At 44.1% G+C, this 24,590-nt stretch overlaps 1 protein-coding gene across 2 annotated transcripts in view; it reads left to right on the top strand.

The window, feature by feature from the left end:
• Nucleotides 1-24,590, top strand: part of RGL1 (ral guanine nucleotide dissociation stimulator like 1) — a gene marked incomplete at its 5' end in the record, with an annotated part of 159,331 nt that overhangs the window by 11,717 nt on the left and 123,024 nt on the right. The window contains one exon of one of the 2 annotated variants that reach the window (XM_080825005.1): nucleotides 24,145-24,240. The exons of the other annotated variant lie outside the window; for it this stretch is intronic. Coding sequence (XP_080681131.1) covers nucleotides 24,214-24,240 — 27 coding nt within the window. Of the gene's footprint in view, nucleotides 1-24,144; nucleotides 24,241-24,590 lie in introns of those variants that run through there. 2 annotated transcript variants of the gene reach the window in all.

The raw sequence follows: 24,590 nt of genomic DNA, 5'->3' as shown, positions 1-24,590 counted from the left end.
GGGTCTCTGCAGTCTTTTGATGCTATTTTCTCATTGCTCCCATGGTTGCATGTTTCTTGTGCGGTGGAGAAACATCCATGGCATTGGCCCACCACTTAATTCTTATTCTTTAGCTAAATTAACCAGAATGCTTATGAATGCAGTGCCCTGGTTAACTTAATTTTCTGCGCATTTGTGAGCTAGCAGACATGACTCATAGTAAGCCCTTAATTGACGTTTTTAAATGATTGGATACATAACATATGTGAAAGTCCATTTCTCGCTCAAAAAGTGCAAGTTGTGGGTCACCTGTGTGGCTCAGTTGTTAAGTGGCTGCCTTCGGCTTGGGTTATGATCCCACGATCCTGGGATGGAGCGCCGCAAGGGGCTCCTTGCTCAGCGGGAAGCCTGCTTCTCCCTTTCCCACTCCCTCTGCTTGTGTTCCCTTTCTCGCTGTGTCTCTCTCTGTCAAAGAAAGAAATACAATCTTTAAAAAAAAAAAAAAAAGTGCAAGTTCCTTCCAGGCATGATAGGATTTGAGGTTGTAGGCCATAAAGGGGAAAGCCTCATGGAGTTTTGGATTCAGCTAGAATTTGGTTTGAGCATAGAGTGATATTTATTGGATGCATTATTCTGGGCAGTAGTTAATCCTCTTAGCTTCAGTTTCTTGGTCTGTAAAGTGTAGATGATAATATTCTTTGGGGGAAGGTTGAGTATACAATGAATGTGAACCATCTAGGACAATGACTGGCCCATAGCAAGTGCTTGGTAATATTATTTCCATTTTTCTGTCTCTAGTTAACTCAGGATTGATCACAAAACCGTTTGAGTTTGGGCCCTTTGAAAAGTCTTGAATAGAGTGAAAGTAACATACAAAACTATTAACATTTGTCAATTATAGATAGTGGTAATAATGAACATGATTATATATGTTTGTGTTTCTGTGTATGTTTTATAATTCTAAAAATTAAACATGTCAGTGGGGCACCTGGGTGGCTCAGTGGTTTAAAGCCTCTGCCTTCAGCTCAGGTCATGATCCCAGGGTCTTGGGATTGAGCCCCGCGTTGGGCTCTCTGCTCGGCGGGGAGCCTGCTTCCCCCACCCCCCCCCTCTCTCTCTGCCTGCCTCTCTGCCTACTTGTGATCTCTGTCTGTCAAATAAGTAAATAAAAAATCTTAAAAAAAAATTGAACATGTCAAAAGTAAATAAATAAAACTAAATCAAGTGGCAGATATCATTACATGAGCCATCTAAAATAAATCAGTTTCTACTATAGTAAATATAGAATAGTGGACTTGAGTCATTTTGCAATCAGTATTTGTTGAGTAACTACTAGGAACAGGATTGATAAAACCCCTGCCTCATGGAGCTTACAGTCCAACGAGGAATACAGATTAAAACAAACAAACATAAAGCCATCACACATGGGATCAGGTCAGTTAAAGGAAATACAAAGGTTGTAAGGCAGCACAGAGGAGACACATTTTACCTGATTTGGGGGAGGTGAGGAAAAGCTAAGGATGACTAGTGATGTGTAGGGGGCATGATGTATAAGACCTTTTTACATGTCATTGGAGAATGAACGGGGTGAATGACATCAATAGATGCAGGTGGGGAAGGAAGTCCTTGGCACATGCAGAGGGAAAAGCACGTGCACAGGCGTAGTGCCTAGAGGGATGGGGAAGGAAGAGTAGTTCAGTGGGGTGGAAGACAGGCTTCAGGGGAGATGAGTCTTGAAAAGGGCCGATCATGAAGGGCCAGAGAAGTTTCATGCTTCTTGGGGAGGGTTCGCCCACCAAAATATCAAGAGCATTGTCTGCCCCTGTTGGTGGGGTCTCCATTTTTGTACCAATACTGTTGGTGCTCAGGACCTGGTAATTCAGTGCTTCAAGTCTGATGGAATGCTGTGTTTTCTGGGGAGCCTGAAATCATGGCGCTTGCTATTTTTAGTGGACAGAAACATACTCTAACTACTTCCGGGGAATAAAATGAGTATGGAAGTTCTGTTTCTTACATATTTTTTTTTCTTACATATTTTCAATGTAAAAACTTTCACCGATGGACTGAGGCTGTCCTGAGCTGCAGTCCATTTCTGCCTGCCATCAACAGATTACTGGCAGTGGCTTGTTTAATGTCCTCTTGGACTTAACAGAAAAACAGTCTTGAAGATAGCCTTTGGGAACCTAACTTGTAAGTAGATGAGCTTTGTAATAAAATGTTAACTCTATCACATTTTTTTGTAGCCTGCTGGTATCCTCTCGAATCAAATGGATCAATGTTTGTGTCCCCAATCTTGAGGTTAACTAGAGTTTTTGAAGTCAATACAAAATTTTACAACCTGCGAGATTTTTCTTTAACAAAAGCAAAAGCGTTTGTCCATTATCCTATGGAGCTGGGACAAATAGCATTTGGTTTGAAGAATCTGAAACACAGTTGCACTGGGGCAGAGATGAAGAAGGGTGATTACATTCTAATGACAGTCATTCACAATATCTGATCATGTTCAAATACAGGACCATTACACATGGCTTCATAATGGAAAATAAACGGACCAGACGATTCAGTATACACAAACCATCTGGTGACCTTGCCAGTGACTCCTCGGGGAGAGAGTTGATAGGAAAATTGATGATCTGATCTGAGATGGTGATTTGCCCAAAGTTGGAGAATAACATCATTATCTTCTGCTTCCCAATGGTTGCTCCCTGCACTTGGTTTTCTACAATTGTATGAGTCTCAAACATCCTTCTTGCAAACTCCAGTTACATGATAAATTTCCTGGCTACTCTATTTTAATTTGGGAGTATACTTTTTATTGTCACTTGAATTCTTCATGATGACGCTCTTCCTTTCCTTCACTCTCTGCCCTGACCTGCCTTTTCCCCTCATTAATATTGAGAGAATTAACATTCAATCTAGAAGTGGGGTGTTTGAAGGAGTAGATCATCTTTATAGTTGGTTCTATGTGTCCAAGAAAAGTCTTTCAGCTACAACTCTGGGTAGCATTTTTCTTTCCTCCAGTTGCATTTTTTTTTTTCTTATTTAATGTGATCAGTAGTTCAAAGCAGAAACTATTCTTGGCTCAGTTTCCACCCCACTAGTTATGACTTTTAGATGTATATGTGGAATCTTGTTCTCAGAGGAAGATCTAAGGAGACCCTGTTATAAGTATGGGGTTAGCCACCATAAGGCACAGCTGGTGCAAATCAGCATGATACAGCAATAGCTCAGGGTTATTGGCAGAGCCTGTGTTTAGGATTTAATAGTAAGGAAAAGGGGCTCTGTACTGTGGGACAGAGAAGAAGGGAAAAGCTAGGGAGGGAGGAGGGGAGGATATCAAAGATAAACAGGAGAGGGAAGACATTAAAAGAGTGGAGGAGGGGGAGGAACCATATAGTATATAAAGTTTATTAAATAAAATGATATTCATATATAATCCTTCCTGGCTTGGAGAGATTTGGGGAGCACCTTATTTTATATACTATGTTCCAGTCCTTTAGGAGGGTAAATAAAGGAACTGTGGGATAACTGGATAGTCCATGAAGAACTGGGAGAGATTTTTTTAAGATTTATTTATTTACTTACTTACTTACTTATTCATTTGATAGGGAGAGAGAGAGAGGGCACGCACACAAGCAGAGGGAACGGCAGGCAGAGGGAGAGGGAGAAGCAGGCTCCCCACTGAGCAGGGAGCCTGATGGGAGACTGGATCCCAGGACCCTGGAACCACGGCTCGAGCCAAAGGCAGACGCCTAACTGCCTGAACCACTGAGGAGCCCCGAACTGGAGAGATTCATGAAAGAGATTGGGAAGAACAGAAATTCTAGAATGAGAAGAGAGTACGGATTCAACAGCCCAGATTCTCCGTCCACAGTCTGATTTGATGTATGTCATCCGTAGTTCAGTCATGTCTCAGATTCTGAATAAAGATATACATGGTCTGCATAAATCTCTCTGAGTAGGGTGACATACTTTCTTAGATCATTAAGAATAGACTCAACCTCCAGAGAATTAGCTGTATCCCCCCCACCCCCCACCCCCCTGCCAAAGCCTGGCTTCAGCGCCTTTGAAGGCAAATGAGCAGTGATAGGAGGAGCAGTTTTTGAAACAGAAGGTCCTGTTCCAGCCCCCTGACAGAATTACAGACCTGGCCCTATGGATCTGAGAGCCTCCTGTAGACTCTTTTCTCGGTCTTTCAGGGGTACCTGTAGGTGGCTGAGAGGAACAGAGAAGGCAAGACTCCCTCCTCCCCTAGCAGACAGATAGTAAGGGAGCAGTGTAGCTGCCCATTTTCTGGAATTAGGGATTCAAAGTGGAGATTCTTATTTGTGGTGTTGCAAACTTGAATTATCTTGAGATCAGAGAGCTTCCAGGTGCAGATGTGGTCACATATCAAGGTATGTCAGGTGGCCCCCAGGGCTAATTCCGGGTCTACACGGTGTTCGAGATAGTCCCCAAGGCTAATTCTGGGTCTTCATGTGACTGTGGATTCCACTGGAAACTTCAAAAACAAAGAGATAGATAGAAGCGTGAGGAAAGATCATTTGTAAGTTTGTTTCTTTTTATGAATGCTGGAAAGGTATCACTGCTGGGTTCTGTGACCTAGCTGGAAAAAAAAAAAAAGGTATTTTATGGTATAGTATGTGGGCGAAAGAACGTATTTGTGAGGGGAGGATGGGTAATTTGAAGAACTACCAATTTATAGAAGAAAAGAATCAGTATCTAATTAGCATGAAAAATGCTCAGATCAAATAGTGACTAAAATGTTCATCCGGTTTAGTTTTTACACAAAATACTTCGTGAGTTATAAAGGTCTAGAATTTGGGTCTAATTTCCTCCCTTTGGGAATCCCTGTAAACAAGTAGTGTATTCTTAACATGCTAAAAGAAATAATTTCCTTCCTTCCTAACTTTCTCTCTCTCTCTCTCTCTTTCTTTCTTTCCTTCAAGATTTTATTTATCTATTTGAGAGAGAAAGAGAAAGCATGTGCTTGGGGGATGGGAAGAGGGAGAGGGAGAAGCAGACTCTCCACTGAGTGGGGAACCCAACTGCGGGGCTCCATCCCAGAACCCTGAGGTCATGAGGGGAGCCGAAGTCAGACACTTAACCAGGTGAGCCACCAGGTGTCCCAAGAAATAATTTTCTTTAAAGAATTATCTTAGTGGAAGATGAGTTCATAGTAGGGTAGCCTTCTTAAGAAGAAATGGGATCTCTCTGAAGATGTCGCTCTTTTCTGTATGATGACCAGTCTAACAGTTTTGCGGATCATTGAAGTTGGCTTGGTGTTATTAATCTTGATCTCTTTGGAACAAATACTAGGTTATGTCATTTTAATGTTTTTAATATGTTTTGTGTTGTTTTTTCCCAGAGCATGATAAATTTGAACTAACACATCTATTTTATTTTGGACCAGTACCCTTTGCTATCAAGGGCATCCATTTTTGAAGCAGCTGTTTGGGTTGAGGGATACAGAAGGTGGCCATGAAACAGATCAAAGCTGATTGGCCCTCAGGGTAAATAAGCTCATGACCTTGGCCTCATTAGCCCTGTGCTGTAACTAGCTGAAGTAACCTGTCCTGAGGGAAAGTTCACTTCCCCGAAGAAACTCCAGCATTTGGAAATTGTCCAAGTGATGAGGATGAATGACTGGCTGGTTGAGGGAGAGATGGGAAAATTCTGTGCCTACCCTGGGACTGATGATCCTGGGATCAGCACTAAGTAGAAAATAATGCTAGGGTTGGGCTATTCTGTAGGATTTGTATATGGCCACTGCCGGTGGATATTTTACTCAGCTAAATATTGATGAACTTGCTCCAGAATGAAAGCCACTGAGGTGGGTTTTGACCGATAGAAAACCTCCCTGTGTGTCACAGACATTGTGTGACAGGTGAGGCTTTCTGTGCAGGAGACTCTTTGGAGTGCCTTATCTCTTCACACCACTGGGATGAACAGTTGTGTGTACACCAGTGGGATGTGGAATGGATTGATAAGTACAACCTCCAGACTGTATGCAGAAGCCAGAGGTTTTCCCAGGCCCAGGAATACAAAGGAGTCATGCTGTTCAGTAGCAACAGCAGCTCTTAAAGTTCTGTCTCTGAGGCTGGTTTATATTCCTCATCCTTTAAGGCCTATTGCTAAGTAGCTTTGTCAATATTCCCTCCTAACACCTCCCTTCTAGCCTTCTGATTGGCCCGTGGGCTGGGGACAGGGGATAAGAGTGCTCCTTCTGACTTCTTTCTGGAGAGCTGGGACAACATTGTGGTCCCTTATATTTGTGGCCTCAGGCAAGGTCTAGTTCCTCGTAACTGAAGCCCTTTCCTAAAGCACAATAAGAAAAAATGAAATTCAATTAAAAATCCAGATGAAGCAATGATTACTCTTCTTCTTTCCACTTCCCTCCACTCTGACACCCAGCAAACACTTTCTGCAGGGGCCAGCTTCCTTCTCTGTGTGGGCTAGAGAGCTTCCTCTTCAGGTCAGCTGGCTGGGGTATTATCGATCGCTCTGTGGACAGTCTCTTTTTTTCTGCCCTCATTGGCCACACAACCAATTGCTGTTGAAGACGCTAATTTAGACACCCTGTAAAATAATAATTGTTATATTTTTAATAGTGGGAGGTACAAATAAGAAACCCAAACTGGTCCCTGATCTCTCTCCCACATGGTCCCCTATCCTGGGAGGCCATCTTTTCAGCCCATCTCAAAGACTTTTCCTAAGTTAGCCACTGCTAACCATTTCAGAGTCTTTCACACACATTCCTGAATGTAACTATGTGCCCATCTCCGCATATGTGTGAGTATTTTAATACAGAAGGGCTCCCACTATACACACTGTTCTATAGCTGGTTTTTTTCTCCTTAATGATGTATCTTAGAAATCTTTCCATATTGGCACACAATGATACATCCCAATTTTTTAACCAGTCCATAGTAATCCATTATATGGATATGCCTTTTTTTAAATCTAACCAGTCCTTGTACTGGTGGACATTTTGATGTATTTTTAAAACCATGAGAAATAACACTTGGGTGACCATCCTTGTACATATGTTTTGTTGAAATATTCCTTGAATATCCACAGATAAATTCCTAGCAGTGATATTCCTTGTTCAAAGGGAATGAATGTTCTTAATATTGACAAGTATTGCCAAATTGTGCTCTAAAAAGGTTATGCCTGCTCATACTCTTAAGATGACAAATATCTATTTTGGGTAGAAAGAAAAATCATGTTTTCTCAGACTTATGTAGCTGGTTTCTGTTTCTGTTCTTAAAGTGCCCTCTATGTTTTAGCCTCTGGACATCTGCTACACAAAGCAGTGATGCCCACGTCATCTCCCTTCCCCACTGCTCCCCTGGAGGATCCATCCAGCTCTGAAGCCATCAGTAGAGTAATTCTTGTCCTATATCTTAAGAATGTGCTGGGCCAGAAAAGGATGTGGGTTCTAATTATAAGGACTGCCCATTGATGGTACTACATCTCCAAGTACCTGCCACAAGGACACCAGGGCTTTAATTCCAGCGAAGCATCTGGAAGATAAGGCTTAGCCATGTCACGTCAACCCAGGCACATGGCATTTTGAGAGGTTATCACCAGCTCTGCTCCCCACCAAGTCTGTGAGGCAAGAGAGAATCTTCTTTGATGCTACTAAAGGAAACTCAGTACCTATAGCTTCATCAGGGGAATGGAACTCATCACCCAGTTGGGGAAGCAGGGAGGAATGATTAAGTACTTGAAAGCACTTTGAAGAATGTTTAATCACAGTTAAATGCTTCTTCATAAAAGCTGATATTTCGATGTCTGGCTAGCATCATGAGACTCCTGACCATGGCCTAGGATTTGACACTTTGCATTTTTACAGTGGAACAAGAAAATTAGACATGGAAGCCACTAAGATGTCTAATACTAGAGACTAATGCAGGTAGTACACACGTTGTAGTGGGTGGATTATAATTACCTTATTTTTGTTGGTAATGTGCTCTCATTGCATATAGGGATTTGGTGAGATTGTTGTCATATTTTCTAAAGCACCTGGAGCTCTGAGGAGGGAAACTGAAAAATGAGTACAAATAATGACGCTCGATCTGCTTAAGTCATCCCCATCACCCTGTGGCATAGATCTTGGCAAAATAAGAAGGCAGTAGGATTTCCAGGTCTAGATGTACTGCTATACAGGGAACCAGAGCCCGAGTTTTCTACAGGGTGCTAGAGACCACTTTGCCCACCTTAATCAGAAACAGAAACACCCACTGGTCAGTCTGGTTTTCCTACCCATGCCTTCTCCACTACCATGGAATGTTTAAAAGACAGCCAGGGGAGGGTGCAGCTGTGTTCCCTGGGTCCTTGAGTTGCCTTGTGTCAGTAGCGAAACTGCTGTGCCTCCTTAATCACACCTGCGGCGGACCCAGTTGGTGCCCGAAGGAAGGACTGAAGGGATCAAAACTGGTGATTGAATTTAATCAATCTGTTTTGGGAAGCCATGGGAACTTGGGGTGGGGGATGGGGAGAGAGAGAGAAGGGGGAAGGAGAGACAGAGGGGAGATGGAGAGTAGTAAGTCCCAGAAGAGAGCTAAGGGACTCTCAGTGAATTTCCTTCAAGTCTGTAGGGACAGGGGTCCTTATCCCCTATGTCTCAGGAATGATTTCATTCAGGATGCTAAGCAGACACTTGAAAGTGTGAACTTGTTCAGCTTTGATCCTGGATGGACCATGACTCATTTTGCAAAATTAAGCCAAATCTCTCTTTCCCTCTTCCCCTCTCTCCTAACAGTTTTGCTTTGCTAAGTAATCAGACATGGATCTTATTCCCAAGATGTGTATATATAGCCTTAGAGAGATAAGTCATTTAAAACAATGCAATAAAATCCCTAATCGAAGTCCAGATACTGAGCAATGGGAGTTCAGAGGGGGAAGATGTAATTTCCAGTCAGGGTGGGCAGGAGATTATGATATTCATATTTTGGGGCTTAATATTTATTAAGAATTCCTCAGTAAGTGGGGATGTGATGGGAGAAGGCTCCCTCTAGGCTGAGCGGTTGGCAGGAACATACCAGGGAGGTATTGTAAGCGGGAGGCGTGAGTAACAAAGGACAATTAGATTGTTTTGACCGGAGGAAAGGGCACACAAGGGTAGTGAGAAGGATGTTTCCATGGCAAGGCCTTGAATGTCCATTGTGGCGGCTCACAACCGTGTTAGAAATAGCCTGGTTCGTTGCAAAAGATGGTGAACTGGCAGGGGCTGGATCTGCCCCCAGGGCTGGGGCAGGAGCGGAGAGGAAGTCTAGGGCGACAGGCACAACATTGGAAGGGATAGGCCTGGCGATATGGCGACAGATGACGTGCAGTCACCTAGGCAAGGAGAGCTGGTATGGCAGGGTAGGTGACAGATCTCCAGGTTGGGAGGCGCTGGGACTGAGAAACGGAGGCACAGGTGGCACTGAGAAATGTAATCTGGAGTGAGGGAATAAGAAAGTGTGTCAGCGGTTAGAAGGCTCCAGCTGCCGCGCTCAGGTTTATGGGCAGACTTCCAAGCTCTGGAAGGAGGAAAGAGGGGAACGGAAAGCAAGAAGCAGGGCCCCCACCCTAGAGGGACCGGGCAGATTTCCAGGCCAGGAGTCAGACCTGGAACGGGGGGCCTGCCTAGCGGTAGGAGTGGCTCGTTGCTCCATTCCAGAGTGCTGAGCGGAGGGCTTCTCATTCCTTCTGCATAAGGTTATGACTGCTCTGCGACGTGGGGTCTGCAGGTGGGAGCGAGGAGGCCCCGCTGTGGGGAGGGGAGGGTCCAGATGCTGGAGGAAAGACAGGGTCTGGGCCGCTGCTGGCTAAGGAGCTGGGGCTTTCCTTGGTAGGCAAAAGGGGAAGAATGGAAAAATGAAAACAAGTGGCTATCTTAAACAGAGCTGTATTTCAGGAAGATTCATTTGAGGCTAGTGCGTAAAATGAATTTAGTGAGTCCTTACCGTCTCAAATTTCTTCTCTTCCTCTTCCCAACTACTTCTCCAGTGTGTTCACTTCTCTCCACACCTCTTTCTAATGCTATAGGTTAAAGAAACCATGGTGTTAAAAGTTAGCATATTAAGTTAATTAATACAATATTCATTCACCTGTTTTCTTTTTACATTTTTTAATGTGGCTTCTAGAAAACTTGAAATTATGTAAGTGGCTGACATTATATTTCTATGGGAGTAGCGTCCCTCGATTCCTTTCTCCGTATCATAGTCAGATCTTTTGAAAATACAAGTCTTCTCCTGTAACTGTGCTGTGTGGAGGCTTTCGATGGCCTCCACTGCCCCCAGGATTGAGTCCAGACTCTTCAACATGGCTCGCAAGCTCTCGTCATCTGATGCGGACCTCATCTCTCAACTACCCCTCCTCGTTGCACTCATCCTTGGGGCAGATCAAACCATACAGAGCTCTGTCTGTGAAATCACTCTGTTCTCTTCAGCATTCATGCCAGTCGTCTTCATGAACTGACCATTTCTTCCCCTTCTCGTTGGCTAACTTTTTCTTCCTTCCCATTAAAGCCCCCGACTCCTCGACTCTAGAATATGTGCCTCTCCTTGATGCTAGGGGGGCCCCGCCATGTGCCTGCTGCATTGTAGTCTTCTCACGTTCTCAGTAAGGTCTTATTTACCTGCCTCTATCCTCCCTAGAATGTATCTTTGAAAGCAGGGACTCTCTGTTGATCCCCACCTCACACCCAACACTTAGCACAGTACCTGAGTCACAGCAGCTACCTGCATGACTGTATGAATGAAGAAATGGGGCCATGATGCCAGGCAGTAGGATCCTGAGCCCGATAGTGCTACAAGGAATGAAAAGGATGAGATACTCAGGAAAGAGCCAGTAAGGACGTAATTCTTGAGTGCAGGCCACTATGTGAAGCGCCTCTAATTACTAATGTGTATGAACAACTGATGAGCATCTTCAGGTGCTGGAAGGTCCTATATAATATAAGCAACAGCAAGGAGGCAAACAAATGTTCTAAGAACAAGAGTGTATTCTTACTTTATTTTATTATTTTTTTTTAAATTTTAATTCCAGTGTAGTTAACATACGGTGTTATATTAGTTTCAGGTGTATAATATAGTGCTTCAGTAATTCTGTACATTACTCAGTGCTCATCATGGTAAGTGCAAAAGTGTATTCTTTTAAAAGAAGCATGATTTTTGGAGTCAAAAGACTTGGGCTCAAGACCTGGCTCTTGCATTTACATTGTCTCTGTGGTCTTGACATTTCATTTTCTTAGGTTATAAAGTGGAGCTAGTAGCTCTGCTTTGGGGGTTGTGGTGAAGATTAAGGAGACTAAGACATGGAAAATCACTTTGTCAACTGCAGTGACAGAAAGCGTTAGCCAGTTACCAATGCAAAAACATTTATGCCTTCAAGTAGGTGATATTCGTGCGATGGTGACTAAATTGTACATAATCTTGACCTACCCCAAGGCATGTAAACCTCAAGGAAAGCGCCCTAGTACAGAGGAACTTGGGTAGTCTGCACCACGTGAAGTGCCCCATTTCCATCAGTATGACTCAGGGAGTGCTCTGGGGAGGGAGTGAGCAGGAGGTGCAGCGGGGCGCATGCGCCTAGGTGGTGTGGCTGGGCCAGGCGGCCTTCTGTTCTCTGCCTGGTCTGTGACGACCTCCCATGTGACCTCTGAGCTTGGGCTCATGCCTTTCCCTCTGCTTGGATTGCTCTCTTCTTCTCATGGGCCCGCTTCCCAAAACCCTGTCCCCAAGAAGCCCTTCCATCCAGCCTGTATTCTTGCCCCCAGACACATGCCCAACTCTTACGTGGGGCGTGCCGGAATGGTGGTTCTAAATGGGACAACCTGCAACACTAGCATTCTGACTTGGAATTTAGTCTGGGTGGTTCCATGCAAGGCCATAGTCACACCCTTCCCTCCTGCCTGCTTTGTTCTTCTGCTTGTCGGCTTCCCTGACTTTGGATCCACGGCCAGTGTGTGTAATTCAGTGCTTTACACATAGTCTGTGCTCTGGTCAAGTCATTAAAATAGTTATTTATTTACCTGACCCTTCCTAGAGGATTATTTGAGGGATTATGGGATTACATAAACTAAAACAAAAGCATGTCTTTTGTTTCCAGGGGACATACATTCAGTTGGTACAATATACTATTACGATGAATTAGTGCTCACAAAGTGAAGATACAGCACTCCTTCTTTTTTAGGAAAAACGAACAGCCTATTTGGAATGTTTTGTGAACTAAGGGCCATGCCTAGGATTCTGTTTGATCTGTGATTCCTCTTCTGGGGCCTTCCCTTACTCTGTTCCCTCTGCCTGGATGGCTCTCTCCTCCTCGCCCCACCCCTTTTTTCTACTACTTCTAAATCCATCTCGACTTTCAGGTCTTAACCTAGAGCCCATTTTCTCTAGGGTAATTCCCTCAATCTTTTAGACACAGCCTATATCGCCCAATGGCAATCTTTCTGTTGGCATTTATCATACTGTAATGTACATGCTTTGTCTATTTCTCCTTTCAATCCATTAGCACCCGGAGGAGGGTACTGCATCTGTCTTGACGAAAGCTATTTCTGCAATGCCTACCTAGCACAGTGCCTGATATATAGTAGGTGCTTTGTAAATATTTGTTGCATGAATGAGTTAATAAATAGGTAAAGGAATCCCTTTTAGAGCCCAGAACAGTTTTCGAATCAGAGTATATCAGAGTAATCTTAGATTATTATATTTTAGCCTCTAGAGAAATGACTCTCTTACCTTTACTGATTTCTGTTCTGTTTCATGGGATATAGGTTAGGCTGCTTATAACAGAAAGCCAAATTTATAACACTTGAAACAAGAGGGAATTCTATTTCTCTCTTACAAAACAGTCCAGAGACAGGCAGTCCAGGACTGGTCTGGCCACTTTGTTCTATGAGATAACAGAGCCAGGCTTTTTCTATCTTGCTGCTCCCCCACCTAGGATGACAGCCTTGTCCACATGGTTCCCTGTCATGACCACATCCTGGGAGGTCCACTTTTGTCCTGGAATCCTCGGATTTTATACCCACAGTGAACTTAATCGCTTTTCAGTACCTGGAACTGATTCTAGGGCCTTCTGTACCCTATTGGGGCAGCTTGAGTCTGGTGTAGATTTATAGAACTAACCCAGTTGAGGAATTTCTCACCACTTGCCCAGTCCCCACTTTCAGGTGGGGAAGACCAGGTTGGGCCAAGAATGCCAGCTGGTCTTCATGCTAAGGTCATGCAGCCTTCAACCAAGGGTGGTGTGGTTTCCTGTGGCACAGGGTGTGCTCATTTCAGAGGACGGCATCCTGGCAAGTTACAGGAGAGAAATTCCTTTGAATAATGTAAAATATATGACCTATTTGGCTGTAAGGAAAAAGTATATTACTTATGTAGTTATAAGGTTGCCATGTAACTTACAGTTGCTCTGTTATTTCCTTACAGTGGCTTTATGTTATTTTGGAGCCGTCATTATCTTATATGATGAGGGTTCAAGATAATGGCCAGCCTATCGATTCACACATGTGCTCACGGGCGTGCACGCACACACACACACACACACACACCCCACCCAATGCTCCACCTTGGACTACGTCCAAGCCAAATTCCTCATACCCCCCCCCCCCCCACACACACACATTATCTTTGAAGGAAAAGGAGGGAGGGCAGTATGCAGCTTTCTAGAGCAGTAGCTATTCACCTATCTGAAAGATCCTGGATAAACCCAGGTAATGACTCCACCCCGTCTCCTGCCCCAAATTAAACACATGTTCATCCTATAAACCGTATTTCATTCATGTCTTAGACACAAGAGGATCAGTATGGGTTAGCATGAGTTGATTCTGCCGGTGTAATAGGCAAATAATAAGAACCAAAGATCTGCTAAATTTGTTCCTGGCAAAGGCAATGTATGAGATATTTTCTGGTTTTTAAAAAGACATTAGATAATTGATATGCAGCCCACAATCAGCTCTCCAAAGTGGTAAAATTCACTTTTCTTTGTGTTCTTGTGTGTTTCTGTGGGAGGAGTTCCCCTGTTTTGCAGCATACTGGTTAATTACTGTTAAAGTGATACTTCCGTTATATATGTTTTTCTTTTCTTTCCACCTTCTCAAAAGTTCTCCTTTAAGGCAGAAACTTTCCATTCTCAATTTCATCCAAAAGACAAATATTTCTGGGAAAACACTGCATTTAAGCTATTCAGCAGTTCTAGTGTTATGTAACTGACCACACTAAGACTCTCAATTAACTTTGGTTACATTTTATTGAAGAGTGTCACAGAACAGAATAGCCAGTGATAATTTTAAAAAAATTTATATGTTTTTAAACAGGAAAAATCCTCTTAAAATATGCCTAGCGTCTTGTGATAAGGACAGGAGATAAATCGCTTGTCATTTGAAATATTCTAAAGTCTACTAACTGTATTCCAAGACTGACTTGAGTGTATTTGAGAATTTTTAATCACAGCGAGCTTTCCTGCAGCATTAGTTTCCGTAACTCAAACTCTCCTCCTCTTGCTCTCCTCTCTGGTTATTTTGTTTGGTGTCCAGTTGTGGGTGCATCTTGAGACTTGTTTATATTCTGCTTCTCTTCCACTCAGGAGGAATCATGTGAATTCGTGGTTTCAAACAACTTCCTGTATACATAGTAACTTACAACTACTTTCTTTTAGTCTTTATCTTTCCTTCCTATCCCTCTTCAGTATCTTTTTTCTTTCTCCCCAGAACTGAGCTAATAATAATATCTTCCCGAAAGCAGAAAGTCCTTCCCATTTTCTCTTTATTTCCATGTCCCCTTGACAATCCCAGGCTTAAAACCTTGTAGGTTTTTTCTTTCCCTTCTCATTTACTGGCAGCATGCTGCGTATCATTAAGTTGCAACATTTACTTTTTCAAAATGTCACCCCAATTCCTTTCTTTAGTTCAAAACCCTGTTGCAGGGGTGCCTGGGTGGCTCAGTGGGTTGGGGCCTCTGCCTTCAACTCGGGTCTTGATCCCGGGGTCCTGGGATCGAGCCCCGCGTCGGGCTCTCTGCTCGGCGGGAAGCCTGCTTTCTGTCCTCTCTCTCTCTGCCTGCCTCTCTGCCTACTTGTGATCTCTGTCAAATGGATAAATAAAATCTTTAAAAAAAAAAACAAAAACCCTGTTGCAGCCTAGGTGGTAGTTGTTTGGCATGTTCTGTAGTGTTTCCTATCAGGTCCCTCTATCTCCGTGGGGTCCCCCTCTGACTAACCTCTGGACTTATAATTGTTTTGTTCACCCTCTGTTTTATCATTTCGATCTTGTCTTAAGAAAAATTCCAGATCTCTGCCCTCTGCACCTCATGTCCCTTGACCGAGCCTCTTCTCCAAAACTACCATCCTTTAACCTGCTACCTCTCCTGCTGGAAGTCCACTTTTCTTCCTCCCAGTCCATGTTTCTCTTCTTCCTCAAAGGTCATGGTTGACACAATCTCAATAAAAACTCCAATGACCTGCAAGTCCTTTAGAAATGTGTGCCTCCTGTTGGAGGTGGCCATGTCCTCTCAGTGGCACGTTGCTCAGTTCGCCTTGTTTCTCTTCACCTGGACTTGATGATCTGTGGCCTTTTGAAGTCACTTTCCAGTTTCTCCCCTGATGTCCTTTCCTGGCTTCTAGAGTACAAACAACCTTAAGGTAGAGACAACATCTGAGATTTATTTATATCACTCAACAGCAATTACAAAGCACTTACTGAGTGTAGAGCATGGCTTTATCTGTGTGCCTGTACCTATCAATCGATCATACTTACTTACTGAGTATCTCCCAGAAATGCTAGAGAACCATGAAGAGAAAAAAATTAAATTGCCTCTGCCCTCATAGAGTTTGGGGGAAACAGACATTTATCAAATAAGCATACCATGATGGGGCGCCTGGGTGTCTCAGTGGGTTAGAGCCTCTGCCTTCAGCTCAGGTCATGATCCCAGGGTCCTGGGATCGAGCCCCGCATCGGACTCTTTGCTCAGCAGGAGCCTGCCTCCCCCCTCTCTCTGCCTGCCTCTCTGCCTACTTGTGATCGGTGTCTGTCAAACAAATAAATAAAATCTTAAAAAAAAAAAAGCATACAATGAAATGTAAAATTATGGCTGTGGTAGAGGTACAAAGAGAAGGTCATGGTGCCAGGAGAGCACATAATAGGGGGATTTAACCCAACTGAGAGGAGAAGAGGAAGCGATGTTCCAAGAAGGAGAATTTTAATGGACATGGGCCAGATGTAGTGAAGACACTGAAAGCAGACCGGGGTTTCTGGAGCCCAGAGAATGTATGTGGAATGGGGGTAGAAGGAGGCTGGAGAGGTTGGCAGGGCCAACCTGGGCAGGACCCTGTGGAATATGAAAAGAATTTAGGTCTTTATCCTTAGCAATGGCAAGCCATTAGAGGGATTCAAGAATAGGAGGGGATACTGTGGTGATTTGAAAATATCACTCTGGTCACTGTATGGGGGTGGAATGAGGTGGGCAAGAATACCAGGCACAGCATCTTTCTGTGCTACATAGCAACTCAGTAAATGTTGCTCATTGGGCTTACCGTTCTTTCTGGGTTCACTGCGTCATGGATTTTTGGCTTCAAGCTGCAAAATCTTGAGTTACTTGATATAGATGTCTGCGTTTTAATATAGGCAGTCTCCTTTAGCTTTTGCAAATTGTTGATCTGACCAAAAACCATAACAGACAACATCTACTGAGAATTTATCTTGGTGCCGGACGCTGTGCTAATGCCTTGGTGTGTATTATTTCATTTAATTCTCAGTGTGGGCCAGTGAGGAAGGAAGGTGTTTGTACTCCTGTTTTGGGTGGGTTTAGGGATGTGAAGGTTCTTGGTTCAGAGAGGAGTGAGGGATCTGGGACTCCCATCTAGGTATTTCTGACAGCAGCCTTTAGTCTTAGCCACGACGTTCTAACAGTTGTGGTTCATTCAAGCTTTCAGTTCAATTTCAGTACCATTATAATAGAAAAAGGATGTTCCTTTAGCCCTGAAACAAGGCATGATGTGGCTGATTGCCTCGTAGTTCCTCCCAGAATCTTGGTCAAAGCCCTTCATGGCATCTGGTCACTCATCTTTCCCTTTGCAGAAGGTTTTATTATAAATCCCACATACCTGGCATCATGTCCGAGATGACTGTTGGATGTTTTGATCTTTTCAACCACCTGAATAAATCTCTGTCCTTTTTTCTTTTACAGAAATCTATAATTAGATGAGGTAATAATGCTCATTAGCCCAAGTTCCAAATAGTATTCCAATAACTAACTATTTCCTCAGGCAAGGATCATCCGCATCAATTAAGAGTAACTGCCAGCAATTGGTAAACTATTAGTTGAAAAATGTTTGCCATCATGGCCAGAGGAGTACTTCGCCTTTGGCCTGCCATCTGTCTGGTGCTTTTTGTTTATGTTTCTTCTGTCTTCGTTTTCTATCCCCTGTGGCCGGCTCTTCTTTAGCTCTAATAGGTCCGTCTAAAATTGGCTTATAAGTCGCTTGCCTAAATAAGAGAATCTCATAACAGAGCATTGGGAATTTTTAATTTATAGTATCTCTATGATAATTAATAAAAGCACTGTGGGCCCTCAGAAAATGGAAGCAAGTCATCTTTGACCAAGCCTGACTGGTCTTTACCCTTTGCAAAGCAAGGTTGAGAGTCCAAGCAAAGAGGAGGTGGGTGGGGGCATTCCCGGTCAGCAGAGCTGGGAGCAACCATGGTGGGATGCCCAGCTGATTGTGGGAGGCCGAATATGGAAAGTTCATTGAGAAATCGCCCAGCCTGCAAGACTGGAAAATAGGAAGAAGTGTCTTGTAGGGACGTTGAAAGGATTCAGTCATTTGCAGTTTGACAGTACGTTGATATTGTTGGAGGAAAGGAGTCAAGAATTAGCAGATTTATTTCCTTCTTCCCTTCACCAAAAAGCTGTAGGGAACTACAAGTTGCTGAAGGTATAGTTTATGAATAAAATATTGCAAAAGGGCCATTGTTGATTTCACTCAAATTGGGAAAGATTTTCGAACTCATCTGTTTAGGTAAGGGCTGTGGGCAAGTAGGGGCGGTGCGTGTTCCGCGCTGCTAATGTGTGGAAGGAGAATCCTGACCTCTGGCTTTTTCGTTTTTTTCACATATTTGTTGTTGTTGTTATTCTTACTGCTCTCTTAAGACTGTTTTCCTCTAAAGTTTTGACTGGGCCTAAGACATTATAGTCCAGCATTGAGTTTGAGGACAAAACCAAGGCCTTCCCATCATTTCACGCTGACGTTGCCATTTTCCAGACGAGTTTGTAAGGACTTGTTTCCAAGCACAATGGCCCTTATACCTGCACTGTCCTTATTTTTCTGTCATGATTATCCAAGCAAACAACCAAACATGCAAAGAACATGCTGGGAAAGAGTATGGTGGGCAGGGAGGGAAGGAGATATATTTTTATTCAAGGCCTCTTATGTTCTAAGAATTCGATTTGGTGCTTTATATAATAGTTTATTTAACACTCCTGATAAGCTTGAAGGGGAGCAGATGAGGACACTCATCTGTGATGGTCAACAGTGATGGTCAGACCCTTGGTTGGAAGGCTTCTAGAACTGAGATTCAAAGCCTGGCTCTCAGATGCCAGAGGTCCCCTCATTCACGCAGGCACATAAGCATTACTCCGTGTCATGCCTGTGTAAATACTCTCCATCACAGTTTTTCTATTTTTCAGTTTTTCTTGCAGCCAGAGAGGTAGAATAAAATCTAGGAAGGTGTAGTGTCAGAGAAGTCAGTGACTAGATAAATGAATGAATAAACTACGTATTTCCTCTTGTAGGTAGATTCTCTTAAAGAATCAGCTGCTTATGTCTGCTCTTAACCAGCTATCCCTTTATTGGCTCCGGTGAAACTGTAAAGTAAGAAAGTTCTTCCCTCCAGTTTGGGGTTCTTCCATATATCTGTCCTCTTTCCTTTGAAATCATAGGATCCTTATTGCTACTGACTTACCAGTGACCACCAATTATGGCAACATGAAGCGATTCCTAGCAATATCCTATGCTTTAAGGCTAAGTTCATTTCTTCCCTCCCCACATCAAATTTGTAAGTGAACAGCACATAATGTTAACTACAATGTTGTACGATAGATCTCCAGAACGTTTTCATCTTGAATAACGGAAACTTTATACACATTGAACAGCAGCTCCCTCTTTCACCCTTCCCCCAGCCCCTGACAACCACCACTCTACCTTCTTTCTTTATTTCCTTTTTTTTTTTTTTAAAGATTTTATTTATTTATTTGTCAGAATGAGAGGGAGAAAGCACAAGCACGGGGAGCTGGAGGCAGAGGCAGAGGGAGAAGCAGGCTTCCCACTGAGCAGGGAGCTGGATGTGGGACTGGATGCCAGGACCCTGTGATCGTGACCTGAGACAAAGGCAGACACTTAACCAACTGAGCCACCCAGGTGCCCTGTGTACGTTTTGCTTCTATAAGCTGGACTACTGTAGATAGCTCACCTAAGTGAAATCATGCAGTGTTTGTCCTTCTGTGACTGGCTTATTTCATTTAGCATTATGCTTTCGAGGTCCATCCGTATAGTACGCATATGACAGGATTTCCTTCTTTTTTAAAGATGAATAATATTCCATTTTAGGTGTGTCCATATCACATTTCCTTTATTCGTTCACCCGTGGATGGACAGTTAGGTGGCTTCCACGTCTCAGCTATTATGAATAGTACCACAGTGATCATGGAAATGCAGGGAGCTCTTCGAGATCCTTGTTTCAGTTGTTTTGGATGAATGCGCAGAGGTGGGATTGCTGGCTCATGAGGTCATTCTATTTTTAGTTTATCAAGGAAACTTGGAACTCTTTTCCGTAATGACTCTGCCAATTTATATTCCTACCACCAGTGTACAAGGCTTCCCTTCCCTCCATATCCTAGCTAACATTTTTTTGTTTGTTTGAATAATGGCCATCCTTACAGTTGTGACGTGATATCTTATTGTGGTTTTGATTTCCATCTCCCTGATGATTAGGCACAATAAGCATCTTTTCATGTACCTCTTGGCCACTTGTATCTCTTCTTTGGAGAAATGTTTATTCATTCTGTGCCCATTTTTTAAATTGGGTTATTTTATTTGTTTGCTTGGTGTGTCCTTTCTTTTCTGTTGAGTTGTAGAAATTCCTTACATGTTATGGATATTAACTCCTATCTGATATGTTGTTTGCAGATGTTTTCTCCCATTTGGTATGTTGTCTTTTAACTCTGTTGATTGTTTTCCTGTGCTGTGTAGAAGCTTTTGAACGTGATCTAGTCTTGCTCGGCTATTTGCGCTTTTGTTGCCTATACTTGCGGTGTCATAGCCATGAACTCAATGCCATGACCAATGTCATGAAGCTTTCCCCCTATGTATTCCTTTTTTTAAAAAAAAAATATTTTATTTATTTATTTGACAGACAGAGGTCACAAGCAGGCAGAGAGAGAGGAGGAAGCAGAGTTCCCACTGAGCAGAGAGCCTAGTGTGGGGCTCGATCCCAGGATCCTGGGAGCATGACCTGAGCCGAAGGCAGAGGCTTTAGCCCACTGAGCCATCCGGGCACCCTCCCGCTATGTATTCTAGGAATTTGGTGGATATCCAGTTTTCCCAGTACCATTTTTGAAGAGACCGTCCCTTCCCCATTGTTTATTCTTGGCACCCTTGTCAAAGAGCAGTTGACTATATAGTTTGGGTTTATTTCTGGGTGATCAGGTTCCATTGTTTTATTTTTTGTCTGTCAGTATGCCAGTTCCATGCTGTTTTAATTACTACAGCCTAGTAATATATTTTGAAATCAGAAACTGGGACACTTCCAACTTTGTTCTTTTTCAAGATTGCTTTGGCTCTTCAGTATTCTTTGTGGTTCCATATGAATCTAGGATTTTTTTTTCCTATTTCTGTAAAAAAATGCTATTGTAGTTTTGTTAGGAATTGCATTGAATCTGGAGATTGCTTGGGGTAAGCATGGATATTTTAACAGTATTAAGCCTTCAAATCCATGAAAATAAGGTGTCTTTCCATTTATTTATGTCCACAAGTAAATTGTTAGAACTAATAAGTGAATTTATTAAAGTTGCAGGATGCAAAACTCAATATAAAAAATCGATTGCATTTCTTTTTTTTCTTTCTTTTTTTTTTTAAAGATTTTATTTCTTTATTTGACAGACATAGATCACAAGTAGGCAGAGAGGCAGGCAGAGAGAGAGAGGGGAGGAAGCAGGCTCCCCGCTGAGCAGAGAGCCCGACGCGGGGCTTGATCCCAGGACCCCGGGATCATGACCTGAGCCGAAGGCAGAGGCTTTAACCCACTGAGCCACCCAGGCGCCCCTCGATTGCATTTCTATACCCTAACAATGAACAACCCAAAAGTGAAATTAAGAAACCAGTCCTACTTACAATAGCATCAAAAAGAATAAAAACTTAGGGATAAACTAAACCAAAGAGATGAAAGACTTGTACACTGAAAATTACAAAACATTGCTGATCTCCTTTTAAGAAAACTTGACCTGTCCTCTTAGGACCATGCTAGGTCATAGGCAAGGTAATCTGGTAAATAAATTCAAACTTAATTATAAATGGCTGACTGGTTTACCCTTCCCACATATTCGCCAGGAGTATTTTAACCCAAAGGGATGTGTAATAAGGTCATACTGTCTGAGCTGCCTGCAGGTGAAATATTTTTAAATGAATATTTTAAAAATTGTAAAATACAACACTTGATTGCACTATCTAGTATAACTAGACCTGAGTGTGTGTGGGGGTGTGTGGGTGTGTGGTTCAGCATTGAGCAAAATCACATACACATTATCAAGTGGGAATACAAACAGTTATTCTTGGAAAACCTCTCTGAAATTATAATGTAATTTAGTAAGAAGACACGATTGCAGAGTTCCCCACATTGCATACATACACAACTTTTCCGTGAGTCTGGGAAAATACAGTTTGGGAGGAGTGCAGTGATAGGGAATGGAACTTTTTTGATCACTTACCATGTGATAATTTGCATACATTTTTCATTTGCTCCTTCTTCAAACTTATGAGATAGATATTTGTCCCATTTTACAGATGAGGAAACTAAGGCTCAGGGAGGTAGCAGCCAAGTTCAATCTTAAAAAGAAAAAAGATTTATTTATTTATTTGAAGAGAGAGAGAGAGCAGGGGGCTGGGGAGAGGAGAGAGAGAATCCTAAGCAGACTCCAGGTTGAGCACAGAACCGGATGTGGGCTCGATCCCAAGAACCTGAGACCACTGCCAGAGTGGAAACCAAGAGGTAGATGCCCAACCCACTGGGCTGGCCCAGGTGCCCCACGCCCAAGTTCAGTCTTAATGTAAGTGTGGATTTGAAGCTGGATCCACTTGCCTTGAAGCCTGCGTTTCCCCTTTATACACCAGGTGGCCAGCCAGGGAGTTGGTGGAGTAGGAGAGAGAGTGGTGAGATCTGAAACCTGAGCGAGGCCCTGTGAGCTGTAAGCTGCTCTGTCTGGGAAGGCTTCCTGTGAGGGGCGGGGCTGAGAAACTGCCTGATTGATACCCCTGAGGTGAAAAATTTTCAGTAATCTCCAAATTTACAGCCCCAATTTGGGTTAGAGTAGTGGTGAAGTTAATCTTAAGGGTTGCTTAACTGTCCTCAGGTGCATCTTGTGGTCTTTGAGATCACTGATTAGGCAGGTCCTCTAGGGGTGGGCCAGGGGACCTGGGGGATGGCTTAAGGAGGGGGACGGTAGGGCCGCCACGTGATTTTCCTCTAGGCACTGGGGACACTCTGTCCTGGTGATCACAGGAGGATCTAGTCTATGTGCTTTTACTTTTTAAGTTATAGAAACAACCACTTTGGTTTTATAAAAAGAGTATGCACTCTCTCCACAGTTACTGAGCGGGGTAGTTCTGGTTGTCTGAGGGAAACTTGGCTGAGTGACTTCAAGATGTTCTCAAGTGTCCAGAATCCTTTTGCCTCTCCTCGATGTGCCCTCGCTGTCATTTATTCTGCTCTTCTGGGAAGAGGAGTACACAGGATTCTCTAGTTTTTCAGCTCATGATCTGTTTATCAAGAACCAAATCCTAGCCTTATGCCTTAGCATGGCAATTAGTGAGAGGTCTTTAAAAACAAATTTAAAGGTGATTGAGGCCAATTAGGGGGGGGGGATAGTATTACAGACATGAACTCTAAAGTTTCTTGTAACTGGTGTGGAATTCTGTCATGTGCCAAAGTGTGACTACATTATCATCTGGTGCCGTGCTGTTGGTTTATTAAGATGGGATCTAGAAGATGTTATTATAATCTTTGGTCCTGGTGGCAGATTGATCTGTTACGACAAAACTCCCTTGGGCAGTCTCCTCAGGAAGGGCTCTTTCCTTGCTGGTGTTATCCCGCTGTGTCCCCTCAGTAGGAAAACTCAGCCCATGGCTGTCTCACAAAGATTCACAGAACCTCCAGGGCCAGTGATGGCCCACTTTCCAGGCTGTTAATCCCAGCAAAACCCTTTCCTGCTTCCGCCCCTTCCCACCCACAGTGGCCGGTTACTATGGACGAGCTTTATCATAATGGGTGGTAGAAAAAAGTCCAGAGCAATTTCCTGTTGGCAGCATGCTGATGCAGGAGCGGGACGGCCGCTGGGCATGGGTTTTGGAATATCCTCCGACCACTTCTTTTTTGTCCTAATGAAAAACTTCCTGGCTTGGAGGGTTGCTCTGATTTAATCTAAATTCAGGAGGCAACAAAAGTTTTCCCGACCCTCCCCTCCCATCCTTTTGGCACTGCCCCCTCCCCCTTTATCTCTTAGCAAAGGAAGAAGACACACACTTGGATCCTCCCCAACCCCATACCGCACCCGGTCCCTTTTCGGCACCTGGTGACCATCCAGGAAACCCGAGCACCTTGAAAGGGTTGTGTCCCGATCGCCTTCGGAGCTGGAGAAACTGTTGCCTGCTCACTTGATGCACGGGATTTGAGCAAAGGAGAGTGTGCTCGGAGCACAAACAGGAAAGCCTGACATCACGGAGCGGCGGAGCGGCGCGGGGAGGAGTCTGCGGCGCCCTCGCTCGCCGCGCTCCCTTTGTGGCCCGAGTCGCGCGCACCGGCGGCGGCGGCGGCGGCGGCGGCGGGGGCAGCGCGCGGGGCTGTGCTCGCTCGGGGCGCGGCGGCTGCGCGGGCGGTGGGCTGGGGGCGCCGCGGCCGCGCCGGCCGACTCTGCGTGGGCACCGGGAGCAGGGCGCACCATGCCGCGGCCGCGGACCGGAGAGAAAACTGAGAATGAAATTGCTTTGGCAAGCTAAAATGGTAACGAGAGCTCTGCCTTCTCCCGAGGCTTCTCTGCTGGGGAATCTTCTCCCGCTTTCTCTGGGCGTGTTTGGACTCCCTCGGAGCGGACGGAGCCATCCGACCCCCTGCTCGGGAGCCGAGGCTTTCTCGCTCTGCTTTGTATGCCTTCCTCTCCGCGTTGTCTCTTTCCTTTCATCCACACTTACTTTCTCGCCAGGAGCCTTTGGTGTGTCTCGGGCAGATATTTGCGGGGAAAAGAAAACTTTTCAGGACAGGGAACTGTTAGGCGGGGTGGCCCCGGGAGCGCCTCTGCGTCCCAGCGGCTCTTTAACACGCCTTCAGGTTTAGCTGGGGACGTGGAAATCCCG

Source organism: Martes martes (genome assembly GCF_963455335.1).
Source record: "Martes martes genome assembly, chromosome: 15".
Taxonomy (NCBI): domain Eukaryota; kingdom Metazoa; phylum Chordata; class Mammalia; order Carnivora; family Mustelidae; genus Martes; species Martes martes.
This window is presented reverse-complemented; position numbering and strand designations above follow the sequence as displayed.